The sequence below is a fragment of the Salmo salar genome, chromosome 26 (assembly GCF_965601325.2).
Source record: "Salmo salar chromosome 26, fSalSal1, whole genome shotgun sequence".
NCBI classification, from domain to species: Eukaryota; Metazoa; Chordata; class Actinopteri; order Salmoniformes; family Salmonidae; genus Salmo; species Salmo salar.
In genome coordinates, this window is record NC_138316.1 from 25,014,140 (window position 1) to 25,039,079 (window position 24,940).

The following is a 24,940-nucleotide window of genomic DNA, read 5'->3' on the forward strand; positions in this document are numbered from 1 at the left end:
ACTTTGTAGTCCCTTTGAGGCTATGTTTTTATCTACAGTCAAACACTAATTCACTGGAAAGGTTATAGCTCATCACCACTACCTCATAACACTGCTGAAAAAGTGTCACAATGAGTGTGCTTTTTTTAATATAGGTAACAAAACAGTGTTCCTTGAGTACTCTGTACTCACAAAATACATAAATGCCATCTTACCTGTAATTCCATCTTAATTCATGTGTAGTGCTAGCCTCCAAAGCCTGTCTGGACCCAGACCTGCCACAAACAAACTCCCAACATGGCCTGAGTTTCATCCCAGACCCTTTATGTAATACACAAGTGTGCTTGTATCATTATTACACCTCTCAAGTCCTGCAAGAACTGTGCACCTACAGAGTACATTAATCAAATGTTACCCAAATGAGGGCCTTTTGACCTCTCCTGATCTCAATGAATTGCGAAGGGGACTCAGAAAACTGCAAAGGGCCAGTAAGACTGCCTGTTGCCTGGGGCAAAAGTGGCACTGAAATTAAGAAATGGTGAGCTCCCTCAATTCATTCAACCCACTGGCAGGAAAGTGGTCGACTCAATAGGGATCCTTCATACTGAAATGATGCAGTTGATGCTTTAACAGGACATCATGTTGTCTGCTTACAAGCTGCCACATTATTGGTCTTGTCTCCAAGAGAACGAAGCTGATTCCTAGTTTCCCCCTACTGAGGAAGAATACAGAGAACAGCTATGGGCAAGAGCAGACACCCCTGCCTCAAACGTGAGGAGAGAAGGATTGGTAGACAGGAAAAAACAACATACCAGTGGTGTTACTGATGTAAACATGACATTGAGTATGACTTTTCACAGCCCTACTGTTCTCTCAATGTAAATCTCAACATTACCCATTTTCACTTACAGAAGAATATTAACAGAAATGTTGTGGTGAATAAGACATGGATTCAATGATAAACTTTAACAGAAGCTTTGGGAATCTATGCTGTGCAAATACCTGCATTTTGCAGCAATTCACACAAACCAAATCACTCAATGCATTGATACTTGCTACAATGTGTTGTGCTATGTGAAGGTTTTTGTGACAGAATACATTAAATGCAAGTCCAACACTGGTGTCTGCCGTTCAATTCCTGCCAAATCCAAGACGGCAGGTATTTCACTTATAACTGTAAATTACCGTCTGTCATTAATTCTAAGTTTGAATGTGTTACCAGAAGGTTACATTTTTTTCATTGAACCCCGTCCTTCAACATACAATATTTACTGTTCCTTAAAGGTCCAATGCAGATGTTCTTATTTCAATATCAAATCATTTCTGGGTAATAATCAAGTACCTTACTGTGATTGTTTTCAATTAAAATAGCTTCTTAGCAAAGAGCAATTTCTCAAGCAAGAATTTTGCTAGGACTGTCTGGGAATGGTCTGAGTGGGGCGGGGAAAACTGATCAAACAGCTCTTACACTAAAATGGCATTATCAGCATTTCACAGTATTATTCCAACCTCATAGTGTGGAAATATATATAAAACACAGACAAATCACATTTTTGACTGCACTGGACCTTTAACTGCCTCTGCTACTCTCAAACAATACTTAATGCGCCTCGCGATCAATCTTATTCTTCTAATCATTAAGCATACAATTTATTCCAGCAAACAACATCTCTGAAGACCCAAATTTCCATTGTTACCTCGAAACAAACAGAAACATATTTTCTTATTCAAGAGTTACTGTATACAAACAATGACCTGAATCTACGTAGAGATGCATTTGTATATACTGAATCATAGGAGCGCTGAAAGATTTGCTCTTCAAAATTGTATCTTGCTGTTCCACCCCTGCTATTTCCATGTTGTGCTCTTGGTCCTCTGCTGCAAGAAGCAGGTTTTAGGCTTAAACTGTAAAGTCCTTCCTAGGGATAATGCTTGACATCAGTCAGCTGATTCAAAACAACGGACAGTTTATGCCAGCATAATTTTTAGTTGCGAACAATAACAAACACAGTACAGACCACCCGACTAAAAGAGGAACGATGACAGGACGCTCTGCCACCTTTTCTTGTTTGTTAGTTTGTTCCATTTAGAGATGCTTGTTGTTTCTTTTTAAGCTCTTGGACTGTGTTCTGTGTTGTGTGTGTTAAAAGAGAGCACCATTTTAAGACAATTCCTCTTGAAAAAAAAACTGACAAACAGTCGCCTTTAGGCTGCCATAGAGTTAGTAGTCAAACGTTTAACAACAAAAAGGTCTTGCCATGTCCCAAAATACTCTGGGGGCCATTGCTCTGTGTGTCTTAGATGTACAGTAAATAGTACAGTTTAGTTCGGTTTGTCTTTGCTCTGTTCTCCCATGTACAATTTCTCTGGTACACTCATGATTCAGATGGATGACCGGGGTGGTATGGACAGGGAAGGGGGATGAGGTGAAATGGTGGTTGGACAAAAACGTTGGACGAAGTTGGATGGGTGTTGCTTATTTGTGCACTCCGTGGGCCCGTCACACAGTCCCATCACACGGTTCCGTTCTCCTGCCTGGGCTTGTGGACGGTTGTACGGGAGGGGGTGCTTAGGGATGGGGCCAGGGTGCACAGGAAACCAGCCAGCAGAGTGAGGCCTAAGCCCCCCCAGGCACAGAACATGGACCAGCCGTAGCCATGGCTAATATCCTCTGGGAGGCCATACATGTAGCGTGGGTAACGCGACAGCTCAAAGTTGATGCCCGCCACACACGTACACAGGGAAATGATACAACACGTTCCTGAGGGAGGACAAGGAGACAAACAGAAACGTATGGGATTCACAGCAACTTCAATGAACTATATACAGTATTGTGTCATTCCTATGTTGGTAGGCCTAGTGGGTCAGCCAGACAATAAATGGTAACATCTTCACACTCCATGTCATGAGTTTCTTGTACATCTTATTATATAAACCTATATGTGTTCACACATATAGCTCTCTCTCACACACAAGCGGATATACCTACAACTACTGTAGTCTACACAATGTATCAAACAAAGACACGCACGCACGCACGCACACACGCACGCACGCACACACACACAACAGAGAGGGGAGCCAGCTCTTACCTCCCATGAGAAAGAGTAGTCCAGCTACATACTGCATTAGGTCATGCTGCTGACAGCAGCCCAACACTCCGATAATCCAGCCAAACAGGATGATGGACACGGCCATGCCCACAAAGCCAGCCGTCATCCTGCGTAGATCTGCACCAACAGACACACACCTCCATCATTTTAGTGGACAAAGAACAGTGGAGATCAGAGCAGGAGGCCCAGTGAGATCTACAGCATGCCCAGCACAGAAATGCAATGTCTGCACAATCATATTCACGGCATATGATACACCAAAATATTCCTGACACAAATAGAGCCATACACCCTTACAAATCCCTGTCACTTCCTTCATGGAACCATGTAATCTTCCTTATCTTTTTGAAGGATATCAGAACTAGAGAGGGCGACAGGGAGGGGTGAACAGCGATAAGAAGATGAAATTGCTCTCAATGGCCGACACTTTAAATGTATTTGATCCTGAGATAACAGTTAGAGAGAAAGAGAACTAGAGAGAGACAGAGAGAAAATGATTGAACCCAGGGAGAGTCCAGACATACTGTACAGCCAGTAAGACAGCCATTAGACAGCCAGCCAGCCAGCCAGCCAGCCAGCCAGCCAGCCAGCCAGCCAGCCAGCCAGCCAGACAGACAGACAGACAGACAGACAGACAGACAGACAGACAGACAGACAGACAGACAGACAGACAGACAGACAGACAGACAGACAGACAGACAGACAGACAGACAGACAGACAGACAGACAGACAGACAGACAGACAGACAGACAGACAGGCTTAGACTTACGGAGTGCATGCCACTCATCCTGACGGATGGTCTTGGTGATGTTGATGGGTAAATTGCGCGGAAGGATGGAGGAAGAGTAGTGATACTTGACTGGGATGCACCGCTGAATCAATCCTGAAGAAAAGAGTTTATGATTATGATAGAAACACAGTCTTGATAAGATCTTGATAAAACAGGCTGCTTTGCAGACAATAAACTCAACCACACTGAATATAGTGACTCAGTTAAGCACGTAGACACTACAGTAGTTCTAAAAGATATATATTTTTTTTGTCCTTTGTGTCACTGTGAATGATGTCATCATGCAATATCCTCAGTGTGCCTCAAAGTGAGAGACAGCTAGCTGTGATTCAGAGCAGAAACAGCATCCGGCATCATTCATGTAGATCAGCCTCTAATTAGGCTCTCTCAGTGTGAGGTGGGTATCCAGACCAATTATAACAACAGGAAGAGACGAGTCTTGCATTACTGTTTCATCATATCACTGCGATGAGATAGACCACCTATGTATGCTCAAATGACATATGATTATTGCAAATATCTTCACATATTCCTGGATGTTGTGTACTGTAATCATTGTGGTTGATTTACCATCAGTTACTTGTTAGATCAGGGAGAAGGGAGATTTATGCTGGAATATGTTTATGAAGTGGCTTTGTAAGTGTGGAAGAAGACCCCTGTCATGAAGCCTAGTCAGTCACCATGAATGGAAAAGGCTGTATGGTTCTGGCATAAACAAGAGGAAGAATCAAAAAAGAAAAGATGAACTAGTGTGAATGTTCAAAAAAGGGTTTACAAGGATTTACCATTGAGTTCACTCAGTTCAGAGTACCGAATACATAATTCATTGTTCTCATGTTCGTTGGGGAAGCACAATACATTCAGATGAGCGGTGAGACATTTATGTCCCATGACTACTTCTGCAAAATCTAACATTGTGTGAGTCTCAAGACCAAGAACAATGGATGGAGACCAATTTGCTAAGCACTTGCTCAGTAGCAGATCTGACTACCTACTCGCTAATATTATTTGATACATTTTAGGTCAAAGGCAGCAAAAACAAGTAATCAAATGTGAGAACCCAATGTTGAGGCAGGGATATCACCAACACATTGTTATTGACCTACCAAATGTGATAGAGTTGTCAAAAGTCACAGTGTGAAGCTCCACTCTTAGAACACCTGAACTTCAGCTGCAAACATTCAGCTATGTGAAGCTACGGAAGTAAAAAGTACTGTATGCAGGCTAGAACATGGAGCCAACAGTTCACAGCCTCATATGGAACTATAGCAGCCTGAGAGAGGAAATAGACATTTCTGGATTGGGTTCCATGTCCCAGTTACTGAGGAGAATCTATAGTATTGGCCAAATGAATCACTTTCAATGTGCTCTGGTCTCATAGTGTGGTGGTAGCCAGATCTGTTTGTGCTTAAGCCAACTCATCTGTTGTTTGTTTTCATGCCATAGATGTAGCTTTGAATCACAAACATATCTGGCTAGTGGCTACCCCCTGGTCCCACCAGGTTACTTATATCAGTATTACTGTGGTGGTGGTGGTGGTGGTATACAGACCTACTAACTTCACTATAGAGACACTTTGAGGTTTGAGTTGTGAGGTGTCTGCAGATGCAGACCAACTCATCATTCTGATAAACAAGGGAGCACCTAGAGAGAATATCATGTTGTCCAGTGGGCCTATGTGTCTCAATGCAATTCAACCTGAGGGTGTAGTGGATTTTGTTGTCGATTTATGATATGCTACAGATTACCTTATTCTATCAAAGAAAGCAGCTCACTTTCCCACAATTCTGACAACAGTAACTGTTTACCTCAGCATGAGGGTCATTCCACCAATTCGGGGCCTTTTGAGAAGTGTAAATTTATGATATATTTTTTTTGATTTTACCTAATTGTAACATTCTGTCATAAAGACCACATGTAGAAAAAAAATAAAAAATCTAAAGTTAAATAAAAAAATGACTATATTAAGTGCCAAATAAAGTAACAGGGTTGACCTTAACAGGGTTGACCTTAACAGGGTTGAAGTCAGCCATAAATCCACTTATGACATGGGGAATGGAAGATTGTTGTTTGAAACAGAATAACAATTAAATGCAAGCTTCACCCCCAAAAATTACATTGTTAAAACATTTCTAGGGTTGACGTGTTATGCTCGTCCCGCTCAGTTTTCCACCACAAAACAGGCAAAAAAAGAGAACCAGCTCACCTGCTTTTACACTATGATTTTACTATAGATGTGTTGGTTGATTAACAAAACCGATGCATGCGCAACTATGGGGCATAAACAGACAGGGTTGGCTTAGATTGGTGACAACATGTAAACTGTATTTCCTCTCCCATGTTTATTGAAAACAAATACATTTGCACAATGAGCAATTACTTGTTGTCTCTCAAATACGTCGTTACAGTTGTTGGTTAGCTAGCTAGCAAATTTGAGCCATAATAGCATAGACATGACATCAGTCAAAACAAGACATGGTATCAAGAACAAGATACAACTAGCTGAAACGAGCCACATACGATTCCCCACATGGCAGGCAGCTTGTCATTGTTCTTAGTTGGCCTTCCAGAATAACAACACAGACTTCTTCCCCACTGAATCGCGAGCATCGTTTTCGTGACGTTGTCAGCTAACCCATCTATTAGGTGTTCAGAGCTTCTTTAGAAAAATGAATCGTTTCACCATATAAAAACAAGAGCTCAGTTCACGTAACAGGGTTGACCTTAAAAGAGGGACGGACGTAAATGATACACAATTCACATTAAATAAATAATAGTGTTCAGAAATGACTTTTTCAAAGCAACAAAATAATTAGGGCTTTACAATGATGCTGAAAACTTGGATACGTTTTGGGGTTAAGTGGGTTAAAATCTTCCTAGAAGTCACTGAGGGTGCACAGAGTGACATGTGAAAACGCTTAATATTGGCACCACAGTCTTTATTATTGTTACAAATGTAAAGATTTATTGAATTCTCCATTTCATTTAATATAACAGGCTTTTAAAATTAAACATTGGGGCACAATTTCAACTTAAAATATCAAAGGGATGCAAAAGGAACTTTATTTTCTTGGAACAACCCATGAACATGTATGTTTTCATTGTCCTCTAGGCCTACTCTGGACAGTTTGAATCTGATTGAATACATAAGGAAAAAATCCTGGTAAACAAACATGCTATAATTTGTGGGAAATTCTCCAAAATATTCAGTGTCCTGAATTTCCTTGAACGAAGGTACTGTGTTTATGCTGACATTGATGCTGTTGTTCTCTCATTATTCAGAGTAGTCAGTCATGAACGCCTCATGGCATTGCACAGAAAGCCCTGCTGTTATGTATCGGACGAGGCAGTTCTGCGAGAGTTCCATGATCTGTGATTTTCTCTCCTGCAGCTCAAAATTCCCACGAACCAGGATGTTTATCAATAATTCAGTCGTTGGTCTTCTCTCGATCTCCCCCGTGGCAGTCGACGCATCACCCATAACACATTATCTAGTATTTTAATGTAACAGATGCCAAATGCACTCAGCAAAATCGAGCAGTCCAAATAGCACCTGAGACAAAAACCGTTTCGCTTCTACAAGGGAAGACCCCCCTTCCTCCGCCATAGCGTGCTGCTGCTAGGCGAACGGACTGGGCGCAAAGCCTGAAAAGAAATTCAGCACCATGGACAGCATTGTACACACAAAGCGTAAAAAATACGCAGCTTTCACGACTTCGGCGTCACGTGTACAACTGGCATTCCCATCTAGATTATTTACTGATGATTTATTTGCTACTGAAGTTTACAATGATGAACAAAAGCCCCTCTTGTAAAATATTATTATGGCAACGGCCCTACAGTGACAGTTACGAGCATCAGTTAATCCCATGCCCAGTGTATCAATATGATCATGTTAAGCTTGGATCTGAGCATCATGCTTACACTCAATGAGCAGCATCAGTACCACATCACACCAGGGCCTGATGTAGGCTATTAGCTGTAGCATCCTTACCTTTATATATGAGATCCTCTGTCTCCAGGTCAAATCCATCTCGATGACACTTTCTCCAGAGCCCAGAGATGGTTGAATTGAACTGGCGACTGCAGTGGGACTCCATAGCTGATGCTGCAGCCAGAAAGTGCCGTTTTTCCCTAATAAGAGGCTGAGCTCCGGCACTTGGACTGTTACCTTTCCTTTCAATGCCCTTTGGGGGCATCTGGAGGGGGAGATTGCTATTTGAGATATAGATGTACCCCGGGTCGTTTCTCTTGTTGGCGTAGTTTTTACACCTTTCTCGGTGTCTCCGCGCATCTGTCTCATACCAATAGTCGGTGCAGATTGCCATGGCTAGCAACCCCAACGCACAGAACGCTAAGAACAGCCCACTGCTGGTTAAAATTTTCATGGCGGCCATCTTCCCCACTCGATGGAGAGCCCAGACAGTCGCGAGAAGAATCCTCGGCTGCCGTGATGGTACCCCGTGTCAAAAATCCCGACGGCGCTCACAGCCTCATGGAACTCTTGACAGCAAACATGATGGACGCCCCGGTTCTCTTGGGCTAGATGCTGTCTATTGTTGTCCTGCGTCCCGGCAGATGTGATGATTTTTCCACCATCTGTTTTGGTACTGGAAAGAGGAGAGGTGGATGGATGGCGACCAATGCTGCGAGGAGTGGGTAGTGATGCAATGCACTCTCTCTCCTCTCGGGTTTCAGTAGGATGGGAAGAAACTAAGCACTGGCAATAGATCTCCAGCAGGTTGTTCAATAATAATAATAATCATAATAATAATACTAGGGGTAAACATGTATGATTGATTAAATATGAATACATTGTGTTAACATACGAATTATATCATATGTATTATTAGTAGTATTATTGTTATTATTTGGGACATTGGGATCTGCTACAACTGTAAGGACCTGACAGTTGTTTTACTATCATATTAAGTATACATATTGGGCCATGTTTTATGTATCATGAAGAAACACACACATGCACATGGACCACATGCTGGATTAAAACCTATTTGTAACCCAACATATTTCATTACAAGCCTTTTCTGTGCACAGTTGACAAACGCACTGAGACAGGTGTGAGCTGAAATTCAACTGGACCCACCACAGCAATGGTTGGTGTCTTTGTTTACAAACTACCACAATCCAGGTTTGATTGAATTGAGCCCACAGCCTTTCAATATAGTGAACGTTTCAATGTATAAAACAACATGGAGACACACTGACCAAGGGATCCCCAAGGCCTACATTAGTGCTCTCCAACCCTGTTCCTGGAGAGCTGTAGGTTTCCACTCCAACCCTAATCTAGCACACCTGATTCTAATAATTAGCTGCTTGATAAACTGAACCAGGTTAGTTACAACTGGGATTGGAGGGAAAACCAACAGCAGGGTAGCTCTCCAGGAACAAGGTTGGAGACCCCTGGGCTACATGATAACAACATCAATATTTAAGATGAATCCAACTGTATTCCTCCTTCACTCAGGCTCGGCTGATCCAAAAACATTGCTAACGTATATCAAATAAAAGTTTTACACAACTTTGGAGAGACATTCAATCAGTACTTTAGCACTGTTATGCTATATCCACTTAGGGATAGGTTTTATCATTTACAATACAAAGCAATATGGTGTACATATTAATTAAATGTTATTACTTGAATAATGACATTGTTAATAGAGTAATTACATTGTTATTACACAAGGGAAGTGGCCTTCCCTGTGGCTCAGTTGGTAGAGCATGGTGTTTGCAGTAGTGAATGCATACATTTCATTGGTGTGTGCAACGCCAGGGTTGTGGGTTCGATTCCCACGGGGGGGCAGTACAAAAAAAAATGCATGAAATGAAATGTATGCATTCACTACTGTAAGTCGCTCTGGATAAGAGCGTCTGCTAAATGACGTAAATGTAAGTATAAGAGCAATTTAGTGTAAAGTGTCACCAATTAAGTTTTGGGGACATATTCCTATTCAAAATTGTACATACGGGTCTCAATTTTTTTATCTGAGGTAAAGGGAGGTAAAGACAGCAATGGAAATCGCCACTTTGTTCAATAGTGCCAATAGCGCAACAATAGATGTCCTTGAAAGACTTGACATGCATTGCTCATGCATTCATTTTCTCTGGGTATACTATGTGCAATACGTGATCCCTTTAAATACAACAAGATATCAAACATTTACATTGAACAAATTATACATAAGCCTTGTTTGAAGTGTGATAGACTTGAGTTTGGAGGTCCGCTGATCATGAACTGGACTTGTCTTTCCTAGGACTTAGTGGGATCAAGATCTATCTCCTGTTAGAAATGTTGTGCAATGTTTCGATAGACGATCAGAGAGGCGATTTATGTTCGAGGTCAACGGTGTTAAGTTTATGGATTTTCTCGCTTTGCGGTATAGGTTGTCAATCAGGTCTCGTTTATACCTGGCACTAACATGCGTCCTTTGTCCTGGTCTTGTCTGCATTCTACACATGGAATTAAAATGTCTCTCATATCTGTCCACTGTGTCCGCATTGTGACTAGATGTCTTGGTCCCTCCCCAAATGTAAATTATTTGACAGACTTTCTTTCAAAATAGTGTTTGTTTCTTTTAAGACACAAATACATGCCGTAAGTCAATAGTGCCACAAGTCAATGATTTTAGAAGGTCTGATACTGATGATTTAAAAATGGTTTCACTGTCCAGATCCATCTACACTTGTAAGATATCCAGATAGTATGGGAGAATCTCAATTGCATCCTCTATTGAGATTCTCCCAATGTGTGCCTGACTACCTCCGGAGGTGGTCAGGAAGATCTGATCACAACCAGATCACAGTGCGTCTTGTAATCGTCTACACCTGTCTGAAGGTGTGGGTACAATCAGAATGTGGACAAGATCAGGATAAATGGTGCATGTTCGAACCAGGTATGAACGGAGCTTCAGTGTCTTAACTCACAGGAAGGCTCCCACAGACAGTAGACTTCTCACAGGACTAAGGAAGGTAATCTGCAGGGGAGTCGTTATGGCAACGGGCTCTTATCAAGAGTGAACAAACAATCAACACCCCCCTCCTCTGGCTCCCATTACATTTTAAGCCCGGACTCTTTGCTGCAGAACATGCGCTTACAGAAAATGTTTATGTTTAGTGTGGAAATTTGTTTTGATTACATAACATATTGATGCATAATCTCCATATCGCCAAAGCTTTCACTTACCGTAACTTGTGAGCATGCAAACACCAAGGGTGAATACAGTGCCATTAGAAAGCATTCACACCCTTTGACTTTTTCCACATTTTGTTGTGTTACAGACTGAATTAAACACTTATTAAATTGAGGTTTTGTGTCACTGATGTACACACAATACCCCATAATGTGAAAGTGGAATAAAAAAAAGAAAAACATCTTTACAAATGATTTAAAAATGAAAAGCTGAAATGTCTTGGGTCAATAACTATTCAACCCTTTTATGGCAAGCCTAAATAAGTTCAGGAGTAAACATGTGCTTAACAAGTCAAATAAACTGCATGGACTCTGTGCAATTGGGGGGGGGGGGGGGGGGGGGGCAGACATTACATATCCCTTTGAGCATGATGCAGTTATTAACTTAGAATGGTGTATCATTACATCCAGTCACTACAAAGATACAGGCACCGTTCCCAACTCAGTTGCCGGAGAGGAAGGAAACCATTCAGGGATTTCACCATGGGGCTAATGGTGATTTAAAAAAAGTTGAATGACTGTGACAGGAGATAATGGAGGATGGATCAACAAGATTGTACTTTAGTTACTCCACAATACTGACATAAATGACAGTGAAAAGGAAGCCTACACAGAATAAAAATATTCCAAAACATGCATCCTGTTTGCGACAAAAATAACATGGCAAAGAAATTTACTTTTTGTCCTGAATACAAAGCATTACGCTTGGGGCAAATCCAACACAACACAGTGTACCACTTAATATTCTCAAGCATGTTGGTGATTGCATCATGTTGTATGCTTGTCAACGGCAAGGAATAGGGAGTTTTTAGGGTAAAAAGAACCCGAATAAAGCTAAGCACAGGCACAGAAAACATGGTTCCGTCTGCTTTCCAACAAACACTGGGAGACAAATTCACATTTCAGCAGGACAACTACCTTAAACAAGGCCAAATATAAACTCAGCAAAAAAAGAAACGTCCCTTTTTCAGGACCCTGTCTTTCAAAGATAATTCGTAAAAATCCAAATGACTTCACAGATCTTCATTGTAAAGGGGTTAAACACTGTTTCACATGCTTGTTCAATGAACCATAAACAATTAACAGCTTACAGACAGCAGGCAATTAAGGTCACAGTTATGAAAACTTAGGACACTAAGGAGGCCTTTCTACTGACTCTGAAAAACACCAAAGAAAGATGCCCAGGGTCCCTGCTCATCTGCGTGAATGTGCCTTAGGCACGCTGCAAGGAGGCATGCGGACTGCAGATGTGGCCAGGGCAATAAATTGCAATGTCCGTACTGTGAGACGCCTAAGACAGCACTACAGGGGGACAGGATGGACAGCTGATCATCCTCGCAGTGGCAGACCACATGTAACAACACCTGCACAGGATCGGTACATCCGAACATCACACCTGCGGGACAGGTACAGGATGGCAACAACAATTGCCTGAGTTACACCAGGAATGCACAATCCCTCCATCAGTGCTCAGACCATCCGCAATAGGCTGAGAGAGGCTGGACTGAGGGCTTGTCGGGCCTGTTGTAAGGCAGGTCCTCACCAGACATCACCGGCAACAACGTCACCTACAGGCACAAACCCACCGTCGCTGGACCAGACAGGACTGGCAAAAAGTGCTCTTCACTGACGAGTCGCGGCTTTGTCTCACCAGGGGTGATGGTCAGATTTTGCGTTTATCGTCAAAGGAATGAGCGTTACACCGAGGCCTGTACTCTGGAGCGGGATCGATTTGGAGGTGGAGGGTCTGTCACGGTCTGGGGCGGTGTGTCACAGCAACATTGGACTGAGCTTGTCATTGAAGGCAATCTCAACGCTGTGCGTTACAGGGAAGACATCTTCATCCCTCATGTGGTACCCTTCCTGCAGGCTCATCCTGACATGACCCTCCAGCATGACAATGCCACCAGCCATACTGCTCGTTCTGTGCGTGATTTCCTGCAAGACAGGAATGTCAGTGTTCTGCCATGGCCAGCAAATAGCTCGGATCGCAATCCCATTGAGCACGTCTGGGACCTGTTGGATCGGAGGGTGAGGGCTAGGGCCATTCACCACAGAAATGTCCGGGAACTTGCAGGTGCCTTGGTGGAAGAGTGGGGTAACATCTCACAGCAAGAACTGGCAAATCTGGTGCAGTCCATGAGATGCACTGCAGTACTTAATGCAGCTGGTGGCCACACCAGATACAGACTGTTACTTTATTTTGACCCCCCCTTTGTTCAGGTGCACATTATTCCATTTCTGTTAGCGATGTCTGTGGAACTTGTTCAGTTTGTCTCAGCTGTTGAATCTTATGGTCATACAAATACTTACACGTTAAGTTTGCTGAAAATAAACGCAGTTGACGTTTCTTTTTTTGCTGAGTTTACACAAGTTGCTTACCAAGACATCATTGAATATTCCCGAGAGGCCTAGTTACAGTTGACTTAAATCTAATTGAAAATCTATGGCAAGACTTGGAAATGGCTGTCTAGCGATGATCAACATGACAGAGATTGAAGAAAATAAAAATGGGCAAATATAGTACAATCTAGGTGTGCAAAGCTCTTAGACTTATCGAGAGAGCTGTAAATCGCTGCCAAAGGTGTTAGACTCAAGGGATTGGATACTTATATAATCAAGACAGTGATTTAATTTTCCAATCTTTTTTTTTTTTTTTTTTTTACTTTGACATGAGTATTGTAGATCGCTGATAAAAATAAAAGGTTTCAATAGTTTCAATCCCACTTTGTAACAAACGTGAAAAAAAGGGGTGTGAATACTTTCTGAAAGCACTGTATATAGTAAAATCAAGACCACACAAAAATATTTTGCATAATATTTTATTACATTTCTAAATCATATTTTCCTTAACAATTAATCTCTCATAATTAAAGAGTTCCAAAATAATCTGTCTGAGTGTCTCTCTTATCATCAAAATTAGCATTCTATACAATTGAAAAATACACCATCTTTTTGCTTGAATATACATCAATGTAACAGATTAACCCTACACAAAAAACAAATGGTGTGTGTGTGATGGAAATCGTAACAGAATTTGACAAAAACATTGCACCATGTTACTTTCTGAAATACTTCAATAAATACTAGGCAGTATAAGCAGATACAGAAACCAATAAGATACAATAAATATAAAATAGCCTGAAGGAGACAAATAAAAAGCAACACATGAGCATACAATTTGAAGAATGTAAGGAAATGTGTATGCATTTTAGTATGGTAAAGCCATGTGAGATTAAGTTTATACAGTATGCATGAGCTGCTCATATGTGTCTGATAAGACCTGTTTGAGTATGTGCATACGTGCAATAAAACAGAATGAGACTGAGTGTCTGCCCATTATGGTCTGACGCTCTGAGATAGTCCAGTTACTTCCATGAAAGCTTCATTAAGCTTTCTTAAGCTCTCTTGCCATTTCAAAACGTCTGTCTCTGGGTTTGGCACATTAGTGTCCACACAGACAGTAGTCAGAGATCAGCAAACAAGGTGGACACAGTTGGTCTAGAGTCCTGATAGAAGAAAATAAAAAGCAGGTATCATGATTCAAGGTGCCGTTCTGATTGCCGGATCACTTCCATGTTGATGGCCATGCTGATGATAGGATGTTTTGGCACTAGGTGGAGTATTAAAAATAGTTCCATAAAAAAAAAAAAAAAAGGGTGATTGAGTGCAATCTGAGGACTTAACTTTATAGAAAGGGGGATTGTTTCCCAGTCCAGTGAATGTTGCTGTGATGTTTTCAATTATATTTTGGTAAAGCAGGCCTGTCTTTTGAGCTCAATCCACTACGGCAGACAAGACAGCCATGACGGCAATGCCACAGCACAGGAGCAGGATCTGTAACAGGGAGTGTCTGGAAAAACAGAATATTGTTTTTTTTTTGTTTCAGTGTCTACCCATTCATTTTCATATTAGCGTAACACTTTTTCCCCCCTCTGCATATTTAGTCTCTTAGTGGGTATTTGCATGGTGGTCAGTGGCTGTCCAGACTGACCAGTGTACATACCCGAGGCTGGTCTCCTCCAGAAGGTCAGGCACCACGTTGACCAGGGCTATGTACAGGAAGCCTCCCGAGGAGAATGGTAAGATCCACGCTGTTGCATTTTCTACACAGGATAAAGTGGAATGAATGAGACATTTGGTTTGGCTTAATAATTAAAAAAAGATGTCATGCTGCTTGGAGGCCAAAGCACTGAAGGCTATATGGTTCCTTGATAGCCTATACCAAGGGTGTGGACAGTTCGACACTGGCAGGAGCTCACCGGAGCAGAGAACCAGCACTTAATGGTCTACTGCTTTAGCTCCTGCACTTCTTATAGAAAATGAAATCAAAAGTATTGTGGATCTCTTGCACCTAGATATAAAACAGTACCGGCACCCAAAATAAGTACTGTTCCTTATTTCAGTCCAAGTCAAGCACCTGGTGTGGAGCTGTAGTTTCAGTGCTCTGCTGCTGTTTTGTATATGGAGGATGCTAGGTGGCTCACCTGTCCCTCTGGGAGACTGGGCACACAGGGCGAAACAGGCCCCCAGCACCCCTCCCAGGGCTGTGGATAGCTGCATGCGGGCGGCACTCCAGCGGTCAAACCCTGCACGCAGCAGGATGGCAAAGTCGCCCACCTAGAGATGAGCAAACATCATGTAAGCAATGTGTCACAGATTCACATATAAGCATTGCGTCACAGAGCCCATTTATGTAAGCAAAAAAAGACGGGGATATCAACTAGAACTGAATCAATTCATGACTCAAAAAACAGTCATAATTAGCTTTCAATGGCATGAAGTATGTTACAAAAAAAATATTTAAAATAAATAGGTCACATTCCATAAAAATAGTGAGTTTGAACTTACCTCATGGGGGATTTCATGGAGCAGGATGGCAAAGGTGGTGAGACACCCAACCTGTCAGGAAATACATAGAACATGTCTCTGATCTGCAAAATATATACTGTACAAGACGTGTTTCCGATCCTATACTACGCAACTCCTCTCCTGTACTACATTACAGTGTGTGTACATGACAATGTTTGTTTCATGCATCCAACTGAGCTTCTACTTTGATAAACACCATCATGCCTGCATATAGAAATATGAGTGCAGATGGAAACCAAAATAAGTGGGATGCCCATGTGTGTGAGCGATGTAGAGACATCTAGCTAGTTTACTTCCTCTCTGGCAAACTCTCCCTTTGGCTCATGCTGTTAGCCTTATGCCTCTCCAGCTGGACTTTCTCCCCACAACCGAGGGTAACGTAATCATTATTCTACATCAGAAAATAGCAAGGTAGAATTCCATGTCCTGACTCAATGTTCTGTACTGTAATAATAACAATACTGTACTTAGAATTAAAATCATAGAATTGTGTTGTTGAAACTAGTCTCTTAAGCAGGGGTGCAGTATCATGCCCATAGTGGACTGAGCTGAGAATAGTGAATGTTTTGGCTAAGTGAGAGCTGATACAGTTATCTACAAGTCTGCCAAGGGGTTTGGGTCCTCTGCCAATCATGGTCACGAGATGGGCATGAGCCTCTCAAATGCCAAAACAACCACCTTCCATAACATACTGTATGTAGTCTGTACTAAGTCGGCTCTATGTTGAAGTATTGTATGCATTGTTTATGACCAAGCTGCATTTTGTTGAAATGTTTGCATTGAAATTAGTAACTGCTATTAGGTTTCATTCACATGTATTAAAAATCCACACATGGTGACTATTTAATATAGAGCACCTGGACAGACTGTTCTGTAGACTAACTCACCTTCCTGCTGACCAGGAAGCTCCCTGCCACAGCCAGGCCATGGGTGAAGTTGTCAATGCAGTTGGCCAGCAGGTTCAGGTACCCACTCGTCTGCCAGATAGAGACACAGAACCAAGTCTGTACAGGTTAACATTCAAAGGATCCCACAGCTGACTCACACTGAAGTCATATACTTAAAGGTAAAGGGGGTTACTTAGTACAGAGGATTTCATTTTGGTGGCTCTTAAGCAATGGAGACTTCCAGATTCTTCTCCCTTCTGTCATTTACATATGGCTTGTTAAAATGAACAATATCCCATCAGACAAACTTTACCCACTTGATCCAACTTACCTTTATTTTCTTTGGCACTTGCTGCAAGCTGCTTTTTGTCTTGGAGGACGAGCTCCAAGTATCAGAATGGTGCCCATTGATGTGGGACAACGCCTCACTACTGGAGTCTGAGCTATGGGAGGTCTGAGGAGAAGGGGTGACAAAAAAACAAAACAAAAAACAGGTATTAGCCCAATCAGCAGGAAATTCCATAGTATTCAAAGGTGTACATAGTACAGTACACATATAAATTCCATTGAATCAACCTACAGTAGTGTGTTTCTTTTATGTCACCTATAGCTTCTCTCCTCCAACCACTGACTAAAATTCCTGTCACAGTCATCACATCTTCCACTGAATTTGCGTGCTTTGAACAAAAAACAAACTCATTCTACCTCAGGCCATTCTCCTTTCCAGAGCAGGGCTGACTTCCCTGTTCCTTCCTCGTTTAGAGCCATTTACAGTACAGCGGCATTTAATAGTCAAATTAAATGAGGGAAATAGCCTGCTGTATTCTAAATGTGGCTGGGAAATGTTCTCCATTTTTGTAACCGAACCACAAGGAAGAAGTCAAACTGTACATATCATCTCAAATATCAATCTGTCCCCTAATGTGTGAGTGGGCTGGTTAATTATCGGAGGGGGAGAGTTTAACACCAGGTGAGATCGTGATTCATGACCCATGTCTCTGAATAGTAGCGGCACCTTGATACCGACATCGAAACATGCTTGATAAGACTCCATTTGTGGAATGAGCCCTGATTTAGCCAGAGTCTCACTATCCACCCCTGAACACTCTCCTCTGGCCTCTCTGAAGTAGATGTAGCAGCTGCTTCCTCCCCATCTCTATAAATAGCTACAATGAATGAGCCCAGACATGGATGCCAATCTTCCTCCTCCTGAGCAAAAGAGAAGGAAGAGGAAAGTGGTGCACATACACCTTTTGCGAGATGTATGGGGCACAAGGATAAGAAACAGAAATACCTGAAATTAAATGAAGAACTCTTGTATAACAACATTTTAGCATATGGGACCACAAATGCAGTATGATTAAAAATGCTGGTTTTCATCAGCAACTTAGAGTTGACTAAGTCAGTGAAATAAAATTGATAAAAAGGAGGCCTACAGACATTAAGGCCTTCAAAAATACTGTAGATGTGTACCTCTGTTTTACATACTCCACAAGAAGCTCTCCCATATCTACAGAGCAGAGAACATCTCAACTCATCTAAATCCACACTGTCAGACAGGGAAAATGCACCACCCAAAACCACTCCATACCAAAACATCAAAAGAATCCTGAAGCTAATACTCTGCACTAATACCCACTCCAAATCCCATATGAAAAAGGGTCTCACTGGTATTAGAGAAATGGAGGGGAGAGAGAATACAGCTTTGATCCCAAGCGTGTCTAGCAGATAGACACTTAAGGGCTACGGCACAATGGGTCCCTGCATCAGTAACCACGTTTCCATCCAGATTAAAGTTATACCTTGTACAAAAAAAGAAATCACGAGAGCTGGGATGGAAACAGGAAGTGTCGGTACAATTTCATTATTGCTTGTTCAACAAAGTGGGATCGTTGTTTGTCGGTAAAATGAATTATGCAACAAATTGCGGTGGAAACAATTTCTTGCGCAATTGTTGATAGAATTACCATCATGTTGAGGTAAATTTGAAGTCACGCAATGCTATGTTGTATGGTCCTCCTACTACAACTTGAAAAAACTTGGCCAGTTTATTAGGCTTCAGATGAAAGAAGTTATGATGAACTTCACAGGATGGTGCACAGTCATGAGCTTAATGCTCCTTTCCAATAAATATTGAGGATCTTATTTTGTATGATAGTGAGATTATCTGTGCTTAGCTGCCAATTGATTGGGAGTCCCATAGGGCGGCGCACAATTGGCCCAGCGTCCTACGGGTTTGGCCGGGGTAGGCCGTCACTGTAAATAAGAATTTGTTCTTAACTGACATTCCTAGTTAAAGGTTAAATATATATAGTTTTAAATAAATTAACAAATAAAAAGTATCTTGCTCTTATCCATCTCATCAGATAACCTAACCTGTCCACTTCACTTCATCAGCAAGCTCTTGTCTAGAGAGAATGTGCCAAAACTAGATTGGGCATATTTGCCATTTAATCGCAACAGTTTGTGTGAAAAACGTTTTTTTTTTTTTTTCATTTTAGCAGACGCTCTTATCCAGAGCGACTTACAGTAGTGAATTCATACATTTCATGCATTTTTTTGTACTGGCCCCCCATGGGAATCGAACCCACAACCCTGGTGTTGCACACACCATGCTGGCGTTGCAAACACCATGCTCTACCAACTGAGCCACAGGGAAAACCAATGGAAACACATTGAATTTGTGTTTTTTTAGTCGGTACTTGACCAACTTTAGCACCAAAGTGGTTTCTATGTACACTGCATCACAGCGTTTTATCTACAACACACCCATTTGATAGAAACAAATCTCTGGTGGGAAAATAAACTATTTTAAATGCATATTTTATAATATTCACATGAACATCTGTCACAAATTGGATGGAAACCTAGCTTATGACATTTGTTTGACTCAGACTTATTTTCCATTTGGACTCCCAACTCCACTTATAAAAAGTTAAACAAGACCATTCTGGGAGATTCCCATAAAGCCAGAATGTGTCATTACAGCACTGTTTATTCATTACCTTAAGAAGCCTTAAATTCAGATTGTTGAAGTTAAAATGCTAATGATTCATCACTGAAGAGTAGAATAAAAACTGATTGATAATGTTGTGGCTGAAGAAAGCACAATCAAGATGATCTAATCTGGGACTTGTTTAAGTTTAGATCCACTAGCCACCCCACCGCATGGAAGAGCAGTGCCACTGTGGTACCAGTGAAGGGATTAAAGAGCATTGGTGCACTGGACACACCTAAACAAATATATGAGGGTTCCAGCATATGGGATGAGGTGTGTAATTACATGCCTGACATTCACCTTCTTTGGAAAGACATGCCCACTATCTTTAAATAAATCTGGGCTATTAAAGAGTTGACTTGACTCTGTTGCGCTTCATTTCATGTAGACAACATGGATAAAACAACAGCATTGAACTACTCACAGGGACATGCTGGCTGCTACCAATGGAGTCCTCCTGGCTGTTCTCATCTGGGAACATATTCTCCAGGAGAAGGAAGGACAGCATGCCCATGATAACCCACAGGCCCTGGGTCCTGTAGTGGAGCTGGCTCTCGTCTGAATACAGGGAGGATGGAAGAGACAGAAAATGGAGCCTCTCTCACACTGTAACAGGGATGACAAACTAATTGGAAAACTTTCTCTAGGATTGCATGGTGACCCCTTTCCACATGGATCAGTGGAATGCAGGCATGGCTTAGGGTTGCTCATCACCACTGAGGACATCACAAGTCGGCAAAGCATTTTAAAGTGTATTTCTACATGACAACCAGAGGACCTCAGGTTAGGGAAACTTAATCCTGGGCCACATCCACTTGCTGAACGTTGTAGATAGAAATGCCATGAATAGAGCTGACATGATTTCTTACTATACATCAGTGTTTCTCAACTCCAGTACCCCCAACAGTACACATTTTTGTTGTAGCCCCAGACAAGCACACCACATTCATATCATCGAGGGGTTGATGATTAGTTAACAAGTTAAATCAGGTGTAGTTTTCCAGGGTTACAATAAAACAAATATTGTTGGGGTACTGGAGTTTGGAAACACTTCTCTACATGACAGAGAGGCATGTCTGTTTACATATCATTACACAGGTGCACCTTGTGCTGGGACAATAAAAGGCCACTAAAATCATCAGTTTGTCATAACAATGCCACAGTTTAAGTTCAGGGAGCGTGCAATTGACATGCTGACAGCAGGAAAGTCCACCAGAGCTGTTGCCAGAGAATTTCATAATTTCACTACCATAAGCCAACACTCCCAACATCATTTTAGAGAATTTGGCAGTATGTCCAAATGATCTCAACTGCAGAATATGTGGAAGCACGGCAGCCCAGGACCTCCACATCCGGCTTCTTCATCTGCGAGATCGTCTGAGACCAGCCACCGGATGAAACTGTGGTTTTGCACAACTGTAGAATTTCTGCACAATCCATCTCAGGGAAGCTCATCTGCATGCGTGTTGTCCTCACAAAAGGTCTTGACCCGAGTGAAGTTTGCCGTCGTAACCGACTTCAATGGGCAAATGCTCACCTTCAGTGCCCCATGGTGGCGGTGGGGTTATGGTATGGGCAGGCATAAGCTACGAACAACTAACCCAATTGCATTTTATCGATGGCAATTTAAATGCACAGAGATACCGTGATGAGATCCTGAGGCCCATTATCATGCCATTCATCAGGTGCCATCACCTCATGTTTCAGCATGAAAAGGCACAGCCCCATGTTGCAAAGACCTGTACACAATCCCTGGAAGCTGAAAATGTCCCAATTCTTCCATGGCCTGCATACCCACCAGACATGTCACCCTTTGAGCATGTTTGGGATGCTCTGGATCAATGTTTACGACAGCATGTTCCAGTTCCCGCCAATATCCAGCAACTTCGCACAGCCATTGAAGAGGAGTAGGACTACATTCCATAGGCCACAATCAACAGCCTGATCAACTCTATGCGAAGGAGATGTGTCGCGCTGCATGAGGTAAATGTTGTTCACACTAGATACTAACTGGTTTTCTGACTCATTCCCTTAACATTTTTTTTAAAGTAGCTGTGACCAATAACTGCATATCTGTATTCCTAGTCATGTGAAATCTATAGATTATTATAAAAAAAAATTTTAATGAACTGTAACTCAGTAAAATCTTTGAAAGTGTTGCATCTATATTTTTGTTTAGTGTATATGGTTGCACTAAAACTGCTTTGAAGAGTCATTGTAAAATGCTATATTTGACAACCTTTAAAACTGACGAGAATATCTGCACTTCCAATGTTCACTTATTCAAAAAATAAATGTGGTACCCTGGGAATGTTAGCTGTCATTCCCTGTCTGGCGCTGTCAGCTTGAAAAGTGTCGAAATCAACTGTTTTCGCAAACAGCCTATCTTCACAATATTGCTGACATGTCAGAAAAGTGATATGCAAGCCTATGGACACACGAGAATTCCACTGGTCTGTGTGAAGGGTCAGAAGAGGTATAATGGTGGGGAGAAATAAGCACAGGCAATTTAAAATGTCTCCAGGAGGGATAAGGATAGAAAGAACAGGAGGGTGCCTGAGAGAGAAGGTTGACCCACCTGGGCTGCAGGAGTGGGAATGTGCCCAAGCCTCCGGGAGCAGGTGGAGGAACACGTCACCCAAGAGACCACCAATGGCAAAGCTCAGAAGCTGCTTTAGCTTCCGACAGCCAGCTGGAGACACACGGAGAGTAACAAGAAAGAGATAGTTTAGGTAGGCTGTATCATCTGAACGAACAGTCTCAGAGAATGCAATTGCCATTGCTATGATATTACAAGATGGCATTAGTTATTTGACTTCTCTCTCATTACCAATACTAATAAGCACAAAGGACCAGGACAGGCAAAAGCCAGTGCCCTTCAGTGTTGTGTTTTCTGAGATGTGTTGAAATGCAATACAGAGGTCTGGTTTCTCTTCTTTGAGAGTTTAGAATACAGCATGGCAATGAGGACACACCCAATTCAGCACCATTTACATTGACACCTTTATCCATTTAGGCTTATTTCAGTGATACCTTTAGAATTACTTTCTCTGGTAACAAAAAAATAATAATACTGATTTAAAACAAACTTGTCCTAAAACAAACACAGCAGGATTTGGATGAGCCAAAAGCATAATCCAACAGTGCAAATGAGACATTTGACCCCAATTTAACAGTTTGTAACACTATATGCACATAAATAGTACCGGTATCTCACATGGTTAAATACTCAAGGCAACAAGAAAGAAACTACTTGAAGGCGGTGTTTAAAAGGGTGTGGTCAGGCAGAGTTCAAAACCACATGGTTCATCTCATTAGCAGCAGTTTCCTCACCAGAGAAAAATAGAGGGGCTATTGCTCTACATTTAAATAGCTCTTTAGGAAAAAAAATGGTACAGAACTATTTTAAATATATTTTATGATAAATTTATGCCCAGCTGAGGCATTTGCCTCTTCTGCCTAATCGTAAGTCACCCTGAGGTAGCCTACAGTGACTGTCTAATTACGGGTGTGTGGTGATCGAGGCCTATCCAGTGTGGCTCATTTTCAGAAGAGAGAGAAGGCCTACATTAGTCTGGCTAACAGCAAGGCTTACGTATCAGTTTAGGTCACAACTTACCCGCTGTCTTGAGGGCCTCTCCTGCCTCAATAGGAATAACAAGCAGGGGGAAGATTCCAGTGAGGCCTACAGCAACAGACCCAAGCAGAGAGCAGAGCCAGACATCGGCACGTTCACTTGCAAAGAAGTCGGCTATGGCCTGGAAGCCTAGGAGCTCATCTGGAAGCCCTGGGCCTGATCCAGCAGCTGTGGCTGTGGCATGAGCCATGGCTGCCTGGGACATCTTACCACTGGACTCCACTCTGGAGGAGACGACCAGCAGGGCGACACCAGTGAACAGTGCGGCCAACGCCCAGCTGGGCCTACCACCTCCTGATTTCATCCGTCCCTCGTTCCAGAGAGCACCTACAACCAACAAGGACAATGTTGCATGGAGAGGTCATCATAGAATGTAGATAAGAATGCATGTTGTCTTAACTCAACATAGATGCTTTCTCAAACAAACTGTATGCACATTCACTGCCAAGCAGTTTGTATATTCATTTTTGGCTAAGGTTGTGATAGTGTGTGACCAGTAATGGGTGACGATAGATAAAAAATGGACAGGACAAAATAAATCCCTTGGTAGGGTAGTCATTCCACCAAAACAGATGGAGAAAGTGCTCCATGAGGAACTGCTTAGGTCTGCTAATGTGTAAGAAAACGTGTTTAAGGGGCCCTATTCCACAGCATCTTGACTTGAACTAAACCAAATATCTATGGTTGACGTTTAATTCAGAAAAATATTATTATATTAACTTTATATGGCAGTGTGTGATAATGCTCGCGAGCCCCTTGGCCTGCGATACCCTGTCTACACGCCAGCGTCGCATTTTGAATGTGTCCATCAGAGCGCTGTTCACCGTCGACGAAAATCACACATTTAAGGGAGAAAGACAATCCTAAAAAGTTGGAAGCTGTCGTGAAGACTTCGCAAACATGGCTTGCAGTAACAAGTTAAATGCATGTATACTTCAACGATAGAAATAGGATGCTGATATCTTGTTGTATGATGCCAGACAGCTCGCGCAGTAAAAGTTACGACATAGCACAAGCGAATGTTGCACACGTTCCGGAAAGGCCCAAACATTAACATTGATGAATTGGAACAATTTGTAGGCCAGCTAACGTTAGTTACAACGTACTCACTGTAGCAACAGCTGAATCTGCTACGTTAGACAGGCAACGCATGCATTTAGCTAATTAGGTGAATTTTGTTTTTACTTAGGCTACTGTTTTTTGGCAATCAGTTATATCTAATTCGCCCTGCTACTTGGAAAGTTCTGGTCGTGACGCACAAATGGCTGTCTATAAACAAACTCAGCTAGCACGCTTAACTAGCCAAGCCTAGCATTTCAAGCCTTAAAAGTTGAAGTCAGCTAGTTTGGATTGCTAAAATCACGTCATATTAGAAGAAAAACTACATAAGTAATGTGACATTTAAAAAACGATAATATATTTTACCCTGTTGTGATTCCTGAAGTTCTTGCACCAG

The 24,940-nt window shown here is 42.0% G+C and overlaps 2 protein-coding genes across 2 annotated transcripts; both read right to left on the bottom strand.

Moving 5' to 3' along the window:
* Positions 1-310: 310 nt before the first annotated feature.
* On the bottom strand, positions 311-8,586 carry LOC106587479 (transmembrane protein 178B). The gene is made up of 4 exons (XM_014175896.3): positions 7,878-8,586; positions 3,863-3,976; positions 3,072-3,209; positions 311-2,740 (listed from the first exon to the last, which is right to left on the bottom strand). Exons 1-4 carry the CDS (start codon positions 8,278-8,280, stop codon positions 2,493-2,495), a joined length of 903 nt encoding a protein of 300 aa, XP_014031371.1. The 5' UTR covers positions 8,281-8,586; the 3' UTR covers positions 311-2,492.
* Positions 8,587-13,896: 5,310 nt separating this feature from the next.
* Positions 13,897-24,940, bottom strand: slc39a13 (solute carrier family 39 member 13). The gene is given in 10 exon segments (NM_001173795.1): positions 13,897-14,943; positions 15,097-15,196; positions 15,578-15,710; positions 15,942-15,992; positions 16,850-16,939; positions 17,181-17,303; positions 20,272-20,405; positions 22,426-22,539; positions 23,467-23,811; positions 24,910-24,940. Coding segments are annotated over 9 exon segments (1,143 nt in total). The 5' UTR covers positions 23,789-23,811; positions 24,910-24,940; the 3' UTR covers positions 13,897-14,867.

What these genes read in the sequence shown, in the direction of transcription:
- LOC106587479 (XM_014175896.3), bottom strand. Translation starts at nt 8,280, where the DNA reads ATGGCCGCCATGAAAATTTTAACCAGCAGTGGGCTGTTCTTAGCGTTC. An exon ending in AGAGGATCTCATATATAAAG is followed by an intron (nt 3,977 to 7,877) that starts GTAAGGATGCTA and finishes TCTTTTCTTCAG; the next exon opens with GATTGATTCAGCGGTGCATC. An exon ending in ACTACTCTTTCTCATGGGAG is followed by an intron (nt 2,741 to 3,071) that starts GTAAGAGCTGGC and finishes GTCCTCCCTCAG; the next exon opens with GAACGTGTTGTATCATTTCC.